Genomic DNA, 15,572 nt, shown 5'->3' with positions numbered 1-15,572 from the left:
CGCGCGCGTCACGGGTATTAGTGCTGGATTTCATTACCGTACGCAATTCGCGCGTGGATAAATACCCGCCTGAGAGAGCACGGAGAGCATTAGACAAGAGCGATTATCCCTTTATGAACGAGAATTTGATAGAAAAAAAAGGCGCGCGCGCGGGATTAAACGCGCATACACACGCCTCTCGAAAATTGCTTCATTTTTCCAGCGCGCGATATACGATACCCTCGCGATAGTAATTGAAAAAAAAAACGATTTTTTCATAGCGCGATTGCGGATACACGCGGGCGCGCGCGCGCGCAAGCGAGGAAGAATTTTTCTTTATGCGAATAGAAAATGCACCGCCACCACCGACATTACTGCTGCTGCTGCTGCTTCAGCGCGACGTTATTATTGTACGTATATACGTACGACAACGATGCGGCGCATACATACACGGAGAAAAATGTATAATAAGTATTCTTATTATTAGAAGAAAAATTACTATAATGCTTAGTACTCGTGGGACATCTAAGCGTTGTGATGATTTCTGTTTTTATAAAAATAATTTTTACAACAATTTTATTAAATTATTGCTAAAAAATATAGTAAAATTTCATCTATTACATAATTTAATCCTTATTTTATTAATATTTAATATATGTTTGGGAAATTTTATTAGAATAAGAATGAAAGTTGAAATTATTGTAGTAAATATTCATAGCTACTATAGTAAAAATTCTATAGATAAGCGATTCGAACAGTTTACATCAACTGACGCTAGGAGCGCGAACGCGAAATAGACCACTCAGTGTGTGCCCCGCGCATACGTGCAAAAACGTAACCCCTACGTAATACGAGTCCTTGAAGTTACATAAAAACTCGACTAGTCTCAAGGAAACGTTTTTGCTTGACTCGACTATATTTTTGATCCTGAATTGAAATTTTTGGTGTGTTTACCTATGATCATCGTTTCACTGATTAAAGCGGTATTTAATCTGAGAACAAAATCGAGAGAGGCCAAGATTATCGTCAGAGATCAAAATTGAGGTTATACCATCTCTGCAGGTCCCAGACACCGCCTAATCTCAATTGTTATTCTGGTAAGTATCGATCATATTCATTTAACATATATTTAAGTTTAACATAGTTAATGTAAAATCATTTTATTCATACTAATCACAATTGGTAATAAACATATATAGATATATTGGTGTCAGGGGTTTTTGATCATTTATGAAAAACAGGTGAAATGGCCAGTTCACAGGTATATCACATCTATGTTTCTGTGCAATTATAGTAATTTTTCATTCTGTGTGTGTTGCATTTATTAGATACTAATTGATTTTTGTGGTTTTCTAGCCGTCAACTTCAAGCTGTAACCCACAGCTCAATCCAGAGCTTGAGACTAGCAACGTTGAAGTAACTTTGAATGACGAGTCATCACAGAGAAGAAAACAGAACACACGGGATTTAGACAAGGGTGGAAAAGAAAATGTTGCTACAGTACCAGGTGTTCATGAACCACGTATAGAACCACAACACATTAATACCGTATGTACAGCAAATGTAGTTTTTTATTGTGAATTATACGTATAGTGTTGAGTGTCAGTGTTTATAAGTACATTTGTGTATATTATTTACAGGGGCTAGAAGAGTACATAAAAAGCACATCTGAAGGCAAAGCGATCATCAAACAGTACGAAAAGTTCTCTGCTCAGCGAAAACCTCTCCCAAAGAATATCAGATGCAGACTTGCACGATTGGTCATTAAAAGAGAAAAAGACCTTGCTCTTCGAAAGATCTCTGCAGACCAAATACTAGAAAAATTTGTGTAAGTTGCAAAAGTGCAAGTTTAACCTATGTACATTAATTTTTATCTATTAATTCAAAATTTTGTATAGAATCACAACAGAAAGATTCACCACCCTTGCCAGTGAAATTGACAGAATATTCAAATACGAAAGTGCTGAAGTGTACTACTCTCCATACAAAAAATCTGGTAAAACAGTAATCAACACATCTGGGACACTATGGACTCATTTTTGTTACAAAAAGGATACTATGAAAGCTGATGATATTCTAGCACAAAAAGAAATCATCGATGAGGACCAGATTATTATTTCAAATAGTGGTACTTAAAAACACTAAGAATGAAAACATTTTGTTTTCATAATAATCTTTCATTTTGTTATCATCTTTTCTGAATTAATATTCTTGATTATAGAGGAAGAACGTATCGATTGGTTGAGTGAAAATATTGACCCATGGACTAAGGTGGAACAATACTGGCAAGAGACTTCTGTCGCTAGACGACAACTATTTCTGAAAAATACAGAATTCACAGTTCATGCCTACTTTGAGAAATTCAAGTGCTTGTCTACACAAAAAGGAAAGGAACTGGTACTTGAAATTTTAAATATATATATTCTCTGATTCCATTTATTTTTTTTTATTGTAACTATTTTATTATTTTTGTTTTAGCTAGAATTAGATTTTTCTCTATTGTATACGAATGTTACGCCTATTGATTATAGCGAATGGAAGAGGATTAGAGATTTATTGATGAACCAATTTGATATGCACAAAATTAAAAATGCAGAAGAATTGGGACTTATTAATAGTTTGAAATCTGGTGATCTGAGCAACGGTAACATTTTTTTCGGTTCTTACAATTGATTTTAACATTACGTTAAAAAATCTATTATTTTATTCTTTCAACATAAAAATACATGTAATTCTGTTTTTTAGAGAAACAAGATTTTTTGCTTATGTACTTATTAGTACACTTGCTTCCACCAAAATCTAGAGGAAGAAAGAGAAAAGCAACGAGTGAAAATCAAGAAATTGTTAATCAAGCATCATCGAAAAAATCTCTAGAGGAAAGAAGAGAATCATTTATTTTGCATGTTGAGGTAATGAATTCTCATTTGAAAATGTGTGCAAACGAAGGTAGTTCGAGAACCTTTCTACTAGCGCTACTACGATGTATCAAGTACAAATGAAATACAAGATACATTTATGCGTCTTCAAAACAACAACAATTAATATATCTTTTGTCACTCTCGTGCTCAATTGCAAGTCGCTTGGGCTTGGAAAACTATAAAATATAAAATACTCGCATTGTTCAATTATATAAAGATTGAACTTTTTATACTCGCGGCCTTCACAAGTTCTATGAATGAATCGTCGTCGAAAGTAGCATGTACTGTAGCAATATATTGAGCCTAAGCCGTGTATTGGAATATTATGAATAACATTTTTTTCGAGTCTTATTTCAAATCATCTTTTCGAGCAAATAACGTACCCCTTCTAGAGGGTAGTCCACGTAATGCATAATATTATATTAAATACATATACAGCTGCAACACATCAAAATCTAATCGAATTCATAGTTAGAGATCTTTCTGTCATTTTTTCTTCCGCTCATTTCATTTTCCTTGTGCTCTCTCTTTACGAATCTTTTTCAGTCAGCAATTGTTGCCTTTCGGTAATCACATCATTTGATACTCTTTATTACTGCGCCATTGTATAAAATGGTGTTAATTGTAATGAATTTTAGAAATATATGATTTTGTTTTTACTTTTTCAGAGTGATGCTGAAGTAGAGCCCAAGATACTAGAATTAAAAAAACGTCTACAGATTGCAAAAGAGACGTTTCAACCTCTTATAATAGCGGTGGGCAGAAATCTTACAAGTATAGAGTCCTACCATATAGCTGTGAATGATCAGTTGTACGAGTTAAGTAACTGTTTAGAAACAGTTGTAGTTGCTTTGAAAATATTTTTCAGTTTAGACTGTGAGTACCCCGAAAATACGCAAGTAATTTGGAAGTTCTTACAACAAGTTTTGTTAAATATTAAGGAAGAAAAGGTTGTTACCGTACAGATGAAAACTTATTTCGGTCTTATTAAAATTTTGCAAGACAATATTTAAAAATGATTACGTGTAAAAATTGTTTTTTAGAGTATGAAAACTCGAGCGAACTTTATGATCACATTGTAATATTTCATAAGGATTTGCAGAGTTATAGTTGTATGTTTGAAAATTGTAATCGCGTTTATAAACTGTTGAATTCGTTAAAAAAACACGTAGGGAATAAGCACATTGTTGTCCCTGTCAGAACTCAAAGCCCTCCTCCTGAACAGTTTTTTACTGACCAAAATTTTCAACACAATGTTCAGAGAGAAGAAGAAATCCTTGACAGCGACAATGACATGAGCGACGACGACGTTTATGAAAATTTTCAGTCTGTTGAAAATGAAAGTTTCGATGATATAGATACTTATGAAAATATTACCTGGGAAAGTGACTTGAAAAAAGCTGTATCAGTATACGTCGCAAGTTTATTTAATTTAAAAAATATTCCTAGAAAGTGTGTTAACGATATAATTCTTAAGTCGGAGGGATTTATAAAAACATTGTCAAATATTTTGAAAGAAAACATAAAAAACGTATTGACCGAGTCAATATCTCAAAATTTAGTAGAATTAAACAAAATGTTTGACACACTTTCAAAATCTTTGACGACTGTAAATTCTGAGCATAAACGGTTAGTAGTGTTTAAGAAATTAAAAACGTTCGTACCCCCTAAGTCGTATAAAATTGGTGAGAGAAGGGAATACCGCAAAGTAAACAATGCTATGAAATTAATGCATATCCCAGTTAATATTCAAATGATTCCTCTCAGATCTGTACTCAAATTGTTTTTTGAACTACCTAACGTTTTTGAAGAGGCAAATGAGTATATGAAAAGTTTAATTTCTGATGACACAATTGTTAGCAACTTAGTTCAAGGGATTTATTGGAAAAATCGCTCGAAGTTTCACGGCAATAAAATAGTTTATCCTCTCATATTTTATTTTGACGACTATGAAAATAATGATCCTTTAGGTTCTCATAAAGGGATTTCCAAGACAGGAGCAGTTTACATAAGTATACCCTCTTTACCCCCTCACTTCCAATCCAAATTAGAAAATATCTTTGTTTTTGCTCTATTCAATTCGTTAGACCGAGTAATATTTACTAATTCTGTAACTTTTTCTAAACTCATTGACGAAATCAATTATCTGAACGATTTCGGAATTGTTATAGATACTTCATTAGGTACTATAACAATTTTCTTTGAACTCGTTCTTTTAATTGCTGACAATCTTGGACTCCATTCACTTTTAGGTATGACTGAGAGCTTCAAAGCGAATATCTTTTGCCAACATTGCTTAATAAATCAGATCGAAAAAAATGATGTATTTTTAGAAAAAGATTGTATTTTACGGACTGTTGACAATTATGAGAACTTGTTTTTAATGAATGATTCAAAACAATCTGGTTTGAAAGAAAAATGTACTTTTCATAAGATAAATAATTTTCATATGAGTGAAAACATTTGTGTGGACGTGATGCACGATTTGTTTGAGGGCGTGTGTCGGTATGACGTTGCTTTAATTTTAAATCATTACATATTTGTAAAGAAATTGTTCACTCTTGAAAAGTTTAATTTAAGGACTCGTAGTCACGAGTATGGGCCAAAATATAACGTAAATAAACCCCCAGAGATTCAGGAGAGTTCGGTGAAAAAAGGTTACATTATTATGTCTTCCTCGGAAATGTTATGTTTAATTAAGAATATATGTTTAATTATTGGTCCTTTGGTTCCTCAAGATGATGAGGTATGGGAATTATTAATAATTTTGAAAGAGCTTGTTACAATGGTATCAAGTACTATTATAGATCAATCGTGGTGTAAAGCCCTAGACATCATTGTGTACGATTATTTGTCATCGTTGAATGATTTATTTCCTAATCATCTGAAACCAAAGCACCACTTTTTAATACATTATGGGAGATGTATGTCGTTATTTGGTCCTTTATGGAAACTCAGCTGCCTGAGATTCGAAAGCAAAAACCAAGAAGGTAAACAAATTTCCAAAAGCACAACGAGTAGAATTAACATTAATAAGACGATTGCTGTAAGACATCAATTATACTTAAATTATAGGTTCTTAACAAAAAAATCGTCTTATGAACTTTTTAAATCTAAAAAAAAAAATGAGTGTATTTCAGATGTTGATAATTATGTACAATTCATGAACTTGTTAAAGAACAAAGAGCTTGAACGTTTGGTACTTTTGAAGCATATTGATTATGCAGATAAAAGAATTAAAAAAAATACTGTTTTAATAACATTTTGTGAAAATGGGCCAATTTTCAATATCGTTCAAGAAATTGTACAATATCAGTCTGAATATATACTCATTTCGAAAAAATTAAAAAACTCGATTTTTGTTCACCACTTGCAGGCTTTTAAGTTATATGATTTTTCTTCGTTCGAGTGGGTATTATTGGACAAATCAGATATTGAGAATTCTATTATATCTTATCACATTTTTATAAAAGATGGTGTTTATGTTAATAAATCTTGGGTTTAATGTTTGTATCGTATGCATTTACGATGATTGATATGTAATATGTTATATTCAATAAATACGTATTATTTTAAAAATTAATATAACTTTTTTATTTGCGTCTGAAAGCATCTCGATTTTGAGACTTTTTCCTCCTCGTTTTTCTCAACAATCGAGGCACGCGCGCGCATATTAATACATTTTCCTACCCTCATTTCCAAACCGTAAGTCCAAGTATCAGCATGTTTTTCCCTTTCTCTGACGAAAAGACTTGCCTCACTCACGATTTGTTCGGGGTGCTCTATCAAAGCTTGCACTTCCTTTCTTAGTTTCGCGAACATTATTAAACAATCTATTGGGATCTGAGATGGAAGCGGGTATTAGCTGCTCGGATCGTCAAATTTACATAGATTATATACCTATATTTATAGAAACATGGCCACCAACGATCCGAGAGTCACGTTTATTTTGGATGTCTATTTATGGCCATCTCAGATCTCAATACCTACTACATAGCCTCCTAACATCTTCACCAGCAGGTGGCGTATAAGAAACCCGCATGCGGCAAAAAAAAAAAAAAGATTGATATATAAGGAAGATCCAAATTTCCTTTAGTATTAAATATGCGAGGCAATAGCCAACTATAGGTAGCTAGATATAAGTTAAAGCGTAAATAAATGTAATGCGATTTAGAATATGTACAATGCGAGCGATATATGTAAATTAGTGAAACATCGTAATTATAAAAATTTGTCAGAATCGTTATAAGTTAAAATTAAATTCCCTAAATTACTTCGGTAAAATATTCTAACTAATAAATCAAAAAATATTAGTTTGAATATAAATCCGAACATCTACATTTTTGATATTTCAACCACGGTTTTAAACTGCTCCTATCAAAGAAAAAAGTACTCTTTACATTAGAAAAAATGGTTTTTTTAGTAAGAAAAATTGTTAATATTCGTTGGAAAAATTAATTATATTCTTTAAAAAAATTATTCATATTCATAAGAAAAATTGTTCATGCTCGTAAGAAATATTGTTCATACTCGTGAGAAATATTACTAAAATACTTAGTAAAAACTAATATAAGTAATTTTTGCTATGGTGTATAGTAAAATTTCAAATAGGGTCGAGATGTCACACTTTTACTATAAATTATAGCAATTTTTCCTAAAAAAATAGTAACATTTCTTATACTATTTTTCTCCGTGTACACGCGATTTCGAGACGCACCTCGCGCTCTTTCGACATTTCCTCGATTGCAGCTATCTCGCGCCGCGGTTAAATTTTCTCAACTGCGCGAGGATGCTTCTATACGATAGGTAAGCGAGGAAAGAGGGAAAAAATTGTAATTTCTTATCGTTATTATTAATTATTTGACACGGGTGCGCGATTACGACTACACACGTATATTCCATACGCGCGCGCGCGTAGAGGAGAGAATTTTTACATGTGTACAGCGAAACGGTGTGTGTGTGCACCCTTGCGTAATACACGGCCACGCTTGATATGATTTTTATAAGGCAAGAACGGGACGCGGCGCACTTCGATGCGGCAATGATTCGTACGAAAATATTATTATATGGTCGTGATGGTACATCGTGTACCATTTTTTTAATCAACTCCGCGTGAACTTGGGCGTATACGTATGAAAAATGCTACATTCGGTATATAAGCGAGGGATTACTCCTTTTTCCACAGAGTTTCAAAACAAGCTTATGCAGCGCGAAAACTTCGGCAAAGGAAACGCGCAGGTATATACGCTGTGTGTGTGTATAAGCCACGCAGCTGAGAATGGAAGACAATACCGTTTAATCTCGCATCGGCATCGCGGCCCGTTCTCAACGTGATTAATACCGCTTCGCGTGTAGTGCATTTTTTCCCTATACATGCATACGCAACATATATACAAATACGAGCGTAAAAGTGTCGCTGCTGATCTCCCGGTCACACCTACGAGGGCCGTACTACAGCACATGCCTATACATAGGCCGCGCGAAAGCAGAAATTTTAGTTTACAGCCGAGGCGTGCAGTATATGATACGCAGCTGCATCGACTTCTTGATTCATTGTTCGAGTGATAATGGAGATTAGTGAGAACCGGCACGGGGTCAGGGAGGGCTGGCTGGGCACTATAGACGCTATATAGACACTCTCTGTAGGCACGAGAGAGATAAAGAGGAAAAATGTGCGCGGCACGACGCCTGGAAGTTTAAATCGAATCTCAGCTCCAAAGCCGGGAGAGTATAGTACTGTGGTGTATTGCGACACTTTTCGTATGCAGGCATGTAACACGTAATAATATAAAAGGCCCCCGTGAGCTATTGTTGCCGCGCAGAGACGCTGAGAAACGTGAGTACACGTTTGTCTGTGTATGCGTACGAGGGTACTTTTTATTGTCTCGATGACCGATATTATTCTAACGATTTCAAGGAAAAAATTCAAGCGGACTCAAGGGTTTAATGGGATAATATTATCGCATTATATGGCTAACTTTTAACCCTCGAGCATGCAGAGATCCATTCGACGTCGTAAACTCATATTAATAAACATTCAATGTACAAGCGATAGCCATTAAGTGATTAAATTAATTTCGTTAAGATGCAAGGCAAAGCACCACGGAATGCGAAGTATCGCGCTTTTATGATCGAATCCACATTTTATCCTGGAAACCGAGGCTTGGAATTACGATAAATTTACGATAAGTTAATTTACGACAAATTAATTATACCTCTATGGTAAACAGTTTCCATCGATAGAGAAAAGTAAGTTTTCGAACTAACTGACATTGATATTCTCAATGAATCAATAAATTTTCCGTTTTTAGCGCGTAACGCCATAAATTAATTTTTTTCAAAAGTAGCCAGTTTATATTTCAACAATTTCGGTGTAATGAAGTCAAGGTGAGAGTAAGAGCATAGTTTTGAGCCATAAAGTCGATATATTGTATGTTTAAAGACACTTTTTTTTAGCATGAAAACGTAATTTTTTGTATTAGGTGTACAAAAATATATGTAATACACGTACATCACCAAATAATCGCTTATTTGCGACTGCCTTAATAAAATTTTTGCATTCGATTTAAGGCCTCACAGTCTTCAGGATGAAACGTGAATTTGCTTATATAGACAAGCTCGGCAGCTCACGCAGATCCGCCTAAAATCGCGCGAGCATTAAACAATTGCGACACGTGCTCATAACGGTGATGGCCAGCGGCTGCTGCTGCTGCAGTTGCAAGAAAATAAACTCTTACTCGCCGATACGAATCACAGCTCGCGTAAGAAATTGCTTAATCGCATCGCGCTGCATATACAGCTCTCGCGCGCGCGTATGAGAGAGAGAGAGAGAGTGAATCGGATGATGTGCAACTCTCGCGTGCGCGGCGCGAGTGAAAGAGACAGCGCGAGATGCCTTGAGCCCTAACTGCTTCGGAGCTATAGCTGCGCGCATACCGATCCTCGCGAGAGCTGTCTCGAAATGCATTTTTATTATTTTTCTTTCTATGCCCGCGTGCCACGCTGTGCGATGGTTATACATTTTCAACCGTGGCTGTCGCGAACGAGATTAAACGATCTCGAAAAAAATTATTTTGCAAATGCGCGAGAAAGCCGGAAGCTGCCGCTGCTGCTGTGAATTTTTTCGCAACCGAGTGGTCGCGCGACGACGACGACGAGTGGCGTTATCACCGACGCACAGACGTGTTACGCGATTCAAAGTCCGGTGCATATACGCGACACTGTATAATATACAGGTAGAGACGTTAATGCATAATATAAACGTGCGTCGCGTTGTTACGCGTCCTTGGAAATTTTCGCGAACGTATATATAATACTTTCGACCGTGTGTGCACACGCGTCTATATAGCGATGCATTTGGCTCGCGGCCGGCGGCGGCGGCCCCGCATAAGGAGGACTGGAACTTTCCTTTGCAGTCGCGCGCTGCATAGCTCCCTGAACTATGCTGTTATACTTGGAGTGTATGTGTTATAAGCGCGCACACACAGAGACGCAGACAAAAAGCGGAAGTCGCCCGTTGACCGACTGAACCCGCCGCCGCGCGCTCGCAATTAAAGCCGGTCGCTCTCATAAGCCGGGGCTGCTGATTATCATGTACACGATACGACGCGACGCGATTTAGGTGCACATATAACGAACGCTGTTGTCTGCTGCTGCTGCTGCTGCTATTGCCGGCGGGACATTTTTTTTATTTACTACCTCTTTATACTTCATTCCTCGCGAATCTCTCGCGGGAGAGCTATTACGACGTTATGCACGTGTACGAGCGCGGATAATTCTCACGAAAACAGGACAACGACGACGACGACGACAACGAGTGCAGGTCAGGAAAACCACTTGCACTTTTAAGCGATAGATATTCCGCGTGCGACACACATAAACGCCTGCGAAAATTATAACGTACGGGCAACGTTTCGAGCCGAAAATTTATTATCCATCGAGCGTTACTACTAATTAAGGAGTCCGGAGACGCAAGAGACCGCGTGCGCGGTATGTCCAAACACACACACACACACACACGCACGCAAACCACTTCTTCTAAAATTTCGCAGGCACGCATGCGAGAGGCCGAGAAATGCCATTTAGGCAAAAAGAGAGACAGAGAGCGAGAGAGTGAAGTTTTTCAACCGGTTTCAACATTTGACAAAACGAGAGACTTTAAGGCTTAATGGTGTGTATATAAGTATCGTGTATCGAAACACGTGTAAAATTACTGTTAAAATGGTATGCAAGACATCCTAATTTTTTTTAATTAGAATCGCTCGCTATATAACGTTCAACGCGTTCGGCCGAAAAGGAAATCGATACGCGACCGTTCGTGCTACCAGTGCGCACGAACTGTTGTATGTTCCTCGCGAATAATCTGTTAATTTTTTTTATATTTAAAAGAAACCGATGCCATAATAATCGATGGGAAAAGAGCTGCTGCTACAATTGCGATCACGGAAGTCTTGGAGACGCAGTATGCGACCGGCTCGTCGAGCGATGCTCCGTGGGACTGCACGCGAGCTGCAGGCACAATCACGTCCAGTTACAAATCGCGTGACTTTTATATACTATCACAGTTACAACGAGGTGTAACGCGATGAAATTTATACTTGCGACGGAAATTTCGCGTGAGAGTAAATGATTGAATGCACATGTGCAAGCGTTTATACATGATGTATAACTTTTGGACTGCCAATAAACTGGTCGAACATAATTTTTTTTTGACAAAGTCAATCATTACATTTTATTAATCAAAAATTAATATTTACTCGAAATGATCGACTCGTGAGTACACAGAAAACGACACAAGTAGACACACGTGTCGGTCGTATAAAGGAATTTGTCGAGCTGCATGGCATGGCATGGCATGCATACATGCAGCAGTTTTGCTTTGCTTCCGTCACCGTGACCGATTCATCAAAGTCCTCTCATTATACTTATTTTATACATACAAAAGTCGCACCGCGTCTACACAGAGTCTCTCTGCGTATAATACAGCTGCGTGCACACACGCGTAGGTATATATACGCGCAAAACTTTTACCTCTTGCGCAATACTTAGATGTGTATACATATAAATTTGTCTCGTTTGTATACATACACGCGCGCACACATTTAACGCGTGCCGAAACCGAAATCTTTATATACTTGTTCGCGGGTAATGTAAAAAAAAGTAGATATACATGAATGCGCGCCGGCTATATTAGGGCTTTTGTGTGCGCGCGCGCGTGTATATATATCGAAGAAAGTCAAAGTGTCAAAACAATTTTGCCCGTTGAGCGATCGTATTCCGATATATCGCAGACAGCGCCCGCACGGCCTGGATGTAGGTATTCATACGCGTATATAATACTATTTAGACTGTATATAAACCCGTGGTGGGCGCCATTAATTACCAGCTGAAAATTATTAGATAATAATAACGGATGTGTGTATTATACGCGCCCGCGGCGGTGGTTGTTCTGGATAAGAACGGAGAGCGAGAGAGAGACACGCGGACACAATGAAAAGGCAGCTGCTAATGCGACTATGACGTGATTTCATATATAGGTACACATATAACGACGCGCGTATTACTTTGTGTGTGTATTATATATAGGACCGTGGCTTGATGCGAGCTAACGCGTATATGGATATTATGTATTATGTTATGCATTATATATGCGCTTACAAGCGGTGAATATTACAGGGTGGCTTCGTTGATCGCTATGATTGATGACAATTACCAACTTGCGCCGATGCGCAGCTACGAGGCTCTTTTCCCGCGACGATGATTAAATTACATCGCTATGGTAGACGTTGAGGTTTTCTTTTTTTTTTTTTTTTAAACTTTTTCTTTTTCAGGAAAGAAATTCGATGCAACGACGAGAACTCGGAATTGGGTTGCTTGTTTATCGAACGATTTGATGTAAAGAAAATGGATAAAAACTTGTCGATTTGGATCATACTTGAGAAAATATATGGCAATTGCATGAAAGTAAGAGGTTCGGAATAATAGAGACAATAACAGAATTCGATCGATTAATGTGCTTTTGAAAGCGAGTCAGCTGTGGTGCGGTTTACGGAGTCGAAAGATAACAAATCGAAGGCAAATTTTATAATTAGTAATTGATTTCGCGCTGATAATGTACTTCGCGATCTGTGACGAATATCGTATACTACGTTTGACATTAATTATTCTTTTGAGATCGACCAAGTAGGAAACATGTTATTCATAATATTAAATCTCGCGCTTCTTTTGTTTTTGTCGCCCGCGCGAGCTGCTTTGGAAACGAGTGAGTTTTCTTCTTTCCTCTTCTAATAGATTTTATGTTTTTACCGACGAAATGTTCTTTTTTTCCAATACAGAATGTCCGGTGGATTACGCGAAGATTATCGAATTCGAGCAACGTTTCCATTTCAGAATTCATGGACTGGATGTGAAGTTGCATTACGACGATCACGATCTAGCCGATACTACTGTCACTGCAGGAAATGAGACGCAGATATCGATACCCACGGCTAATGTCGCTTTTACGGGTAAGCTAATTTTGCAGATTTTATACGAAGTATCTTGTATCAAACATAATCTCGAAAATATTGCGATTGCACAACCGACTTCGCCACGTTCTTTGAGGTTTGCTAATTTAAACTTTTTTAGCCTTCGTGTCGAGAGAGAACGGCTTATCCACGGAAAAAATCCAGGATACTTTTAAGACGGGACGTTTTATCGTCAAGGGTGTAAGTAGAGCTATTTGCAAAATATGATACCTCGCGAAACATCTTTTTTTAAGTACATAAGTCAAACTTAACTTGTATCTAAATTCTTACCAACCAGCCATCGAAAAGCGTCAACGGGAGCGACGGATGCAAATTAGTGAAAGAGGAAACGTATTCATTGGGGTATACATCAATTAATAAAAAATATCATAAAATTGTTTATTCGCCTTTTTAATTATTTTTGAATTATTTTGACAGTCAAAATATACCATACGATGTTGGGCCTATCGTCAGACACTTAGTAAGAGAGTGCGGAGTGAAAAAAGTCTGCGCAGAATTGCAATCATTGAATCACAATGGCAACCCTTGTATTCGCCCAACTGATGAAATTTCATTCAAAGATCATCAGCAACATTTGCTTGAAATATGTCCGACATCTATGATCGAAGATATTAAAAAAAACCCACAGGTAAGTTATTGCGGATACGAAAAAGTATCCATCGCTACAAAATACTATCGTTTATTTTCAGGAAACGGTCAATGCTTTGATTGATTTCGTAATATCCAAAGGAATTAATTCAGTCACTAAGAATAGCTCCGGTATTGTCGATATTCCTCGAGTTCACCAACCTTTCGCAACTGGACGTTCGTTCTGGGAGGTTCAGGGAGCTTTTGATATTTTCAATGGAACTGTTCGGTATACACAATTTTGTTCGAATTCATGATATTACCAATTATTGATAATTTTTATTCACAACATACTTGAATCGCAGGGATTTGAGAACTTTGGAAAGAGTCGGAGATATCGTTTTCTCTAATAATCGTCAAAGATTCGAAGTATCTTTGCTCTACAAGCTATCTGATTTATTAGTTGAAATCGATCATTACAATGTGAGTAAAAGAATCGCAGTGGTATCTACATTTTTAATGCTTGATTATTGACCATTAATTGAATTGTTTTCAGATAAGGTACGGAAAAATTAACATCAATGGAAATGTTACTATGGCAGTTAGCGACTTGGAATTGCTCGCTGATTTATCCGTGGATTACAACGAAAAGCCGTGCAGAGCAACATTGAATCAATTGGTAGAGAGAAAACCTTATAAGGTGGAATTTCATCTAACCGGTCTATGGATATTAAATCGTCCAGTCTCAAGTATAATAAAATGGTTGATACCAAAATATGCCATTCCTCAAGCTCAGAAGGCGCTCGCTAATTTAGTAGCCAATTTTGATTGCGAAATGTATAGGCCTAAAATTCAACTGTAACATTTATTATGTTAAAACATTTTTTGTACGAATCAACTCAATTTTTATACGAAGAATAAACAAATCAAATTTTTTACGGAAAAATGAACTGTAAATATTCAAATTATCAGACCACATTTGCATAAAAGCCACGCTTAGCCGCAAAATTTGACTAATTTAATATTTGTATATCTGACGTAGTTAAACATGTTCTCAATAAAAAAAAATAATGTGTTTGAATAATATGATTTGACAATTAAAAATAAAAATAATGGCAAAAGTTGTTTATCTACTACACGTGTATACACTTTGAATGCGTGTGAAGTTTAACACTGAATGAATTTCAATCGGATGTAATTACGTATAATCTCATTCAAATTTTAAAAATATCATTCCACATCTGTTATCACAATAAGACATGAGTTTAATTGTTGCATGGATTACTTCTTTGAAATTTATCGTGCAATAATCAAAATTCAAGTCGATCGATCTTCAATATTTTAAAATTGTCTTTCAGTCATTGCGCTCACGCATCGCGTTACATAGACGCATAAAGATTAATATTTCCGTTGTTATTCAAAGAAAAAATAAAGGCAAATGTATTTTGTGACGCTATTTGTTTTGTTTATAGAATTCGAAAAAAACCTGAATAAACGCAAATAAAAAAAAATAAATCTGTCGAATTAAAGTAACTAAGACATTATCAGTTTTAATTAGACTCTGTGCTTAAGTGGTTTGTTG

The 15,572-nt window shown here is 36.4% G+C and overlaps 2 protein-coding genes across 3 annotated transcripts in view; one reads left to right on the top strand and one right to left on the bottom strand.

Annotated features, from left to right (window-relative positions):
* Positions 1-15,572, bottom strand: part of LOC106659721 (serpin I2-like) — a 49,018-nt gene that overhangs the window by 27,278 nt on the left and 6,168 nt on the right. The gene's annotated exons all lie outside the window — the stretch shown is intronic.
* Positions 673-6,480, top strand: LOC106659937. Its single transcript, XM_014382717.1, has 8 exons — positions 673-1,076; positions 1,336-1,527; positions 1,620-1,807; positions 1,878-2,107; positions 2,201-2,376; positions 2,458-2,623; positions 2,725-2,888; positions 3,566-6,480. Exons 4-8 carry the CDS (start codon positions 2,038-2,040, stop codon positions 3,908-3,910), a joined length of 921 nt encoding a protein of 306 aa, XP_014238203.1. The 5' UTR covers positions 673-1,076; positions 1,336-1,527; positions 1,620-1,807; positions 1,878-2,037; the 3' UTR covers positions 3,911-6,480.

The sequence above is a fragment of the Trichogramma pretiosum genome, unplaced genomic scaffold (genome assembly GCF_000599845.2).
Source record: "Trichogramma pretiosum strain Unisexual culture from Peru unplaced genomic scaffold, Tpre_2.0 scaffold21, whole genome shotgun sequence".
Classification (NCBI taxonomy): domain Eukaryota; kingdom Metazoa; phylum Arthropoda; class Insecta; order Hymenoptera; family Trichogrammatidae; genus Trichogramma; species Trichogramma pretiosum.
The sequence above is the reverse complement of the archived record's forward strand: the minus strand, read 5'-3'. Positions and strand labels throughout refer to the sequence as shown.

Excerpts from the sequence above, each read along its gene's own strand:
- LOC106659937 (XM_014382717.1), top strand. The coding sequence starts at position 2,038 with ATGAAAGCTGATGATATTCTAGCACAAAAAGAAATCATCGATGAGGAC. Across the intron at positions 2,108-2,200 it reads GATTATTATTTCAAATAGTG|AGGAAGAACGTATCGATTGG; the intron begins GTACTTAAAAAC and ends TCTTGATTATAG. Across the intron at positions 2,889-3,565 it reads CATTTATTTTGCATGTTGAG|AGTGATGCTGAAGTAGAGCC; the intron begins GTAATGAATTCT and ends TTACTTTTTCAG.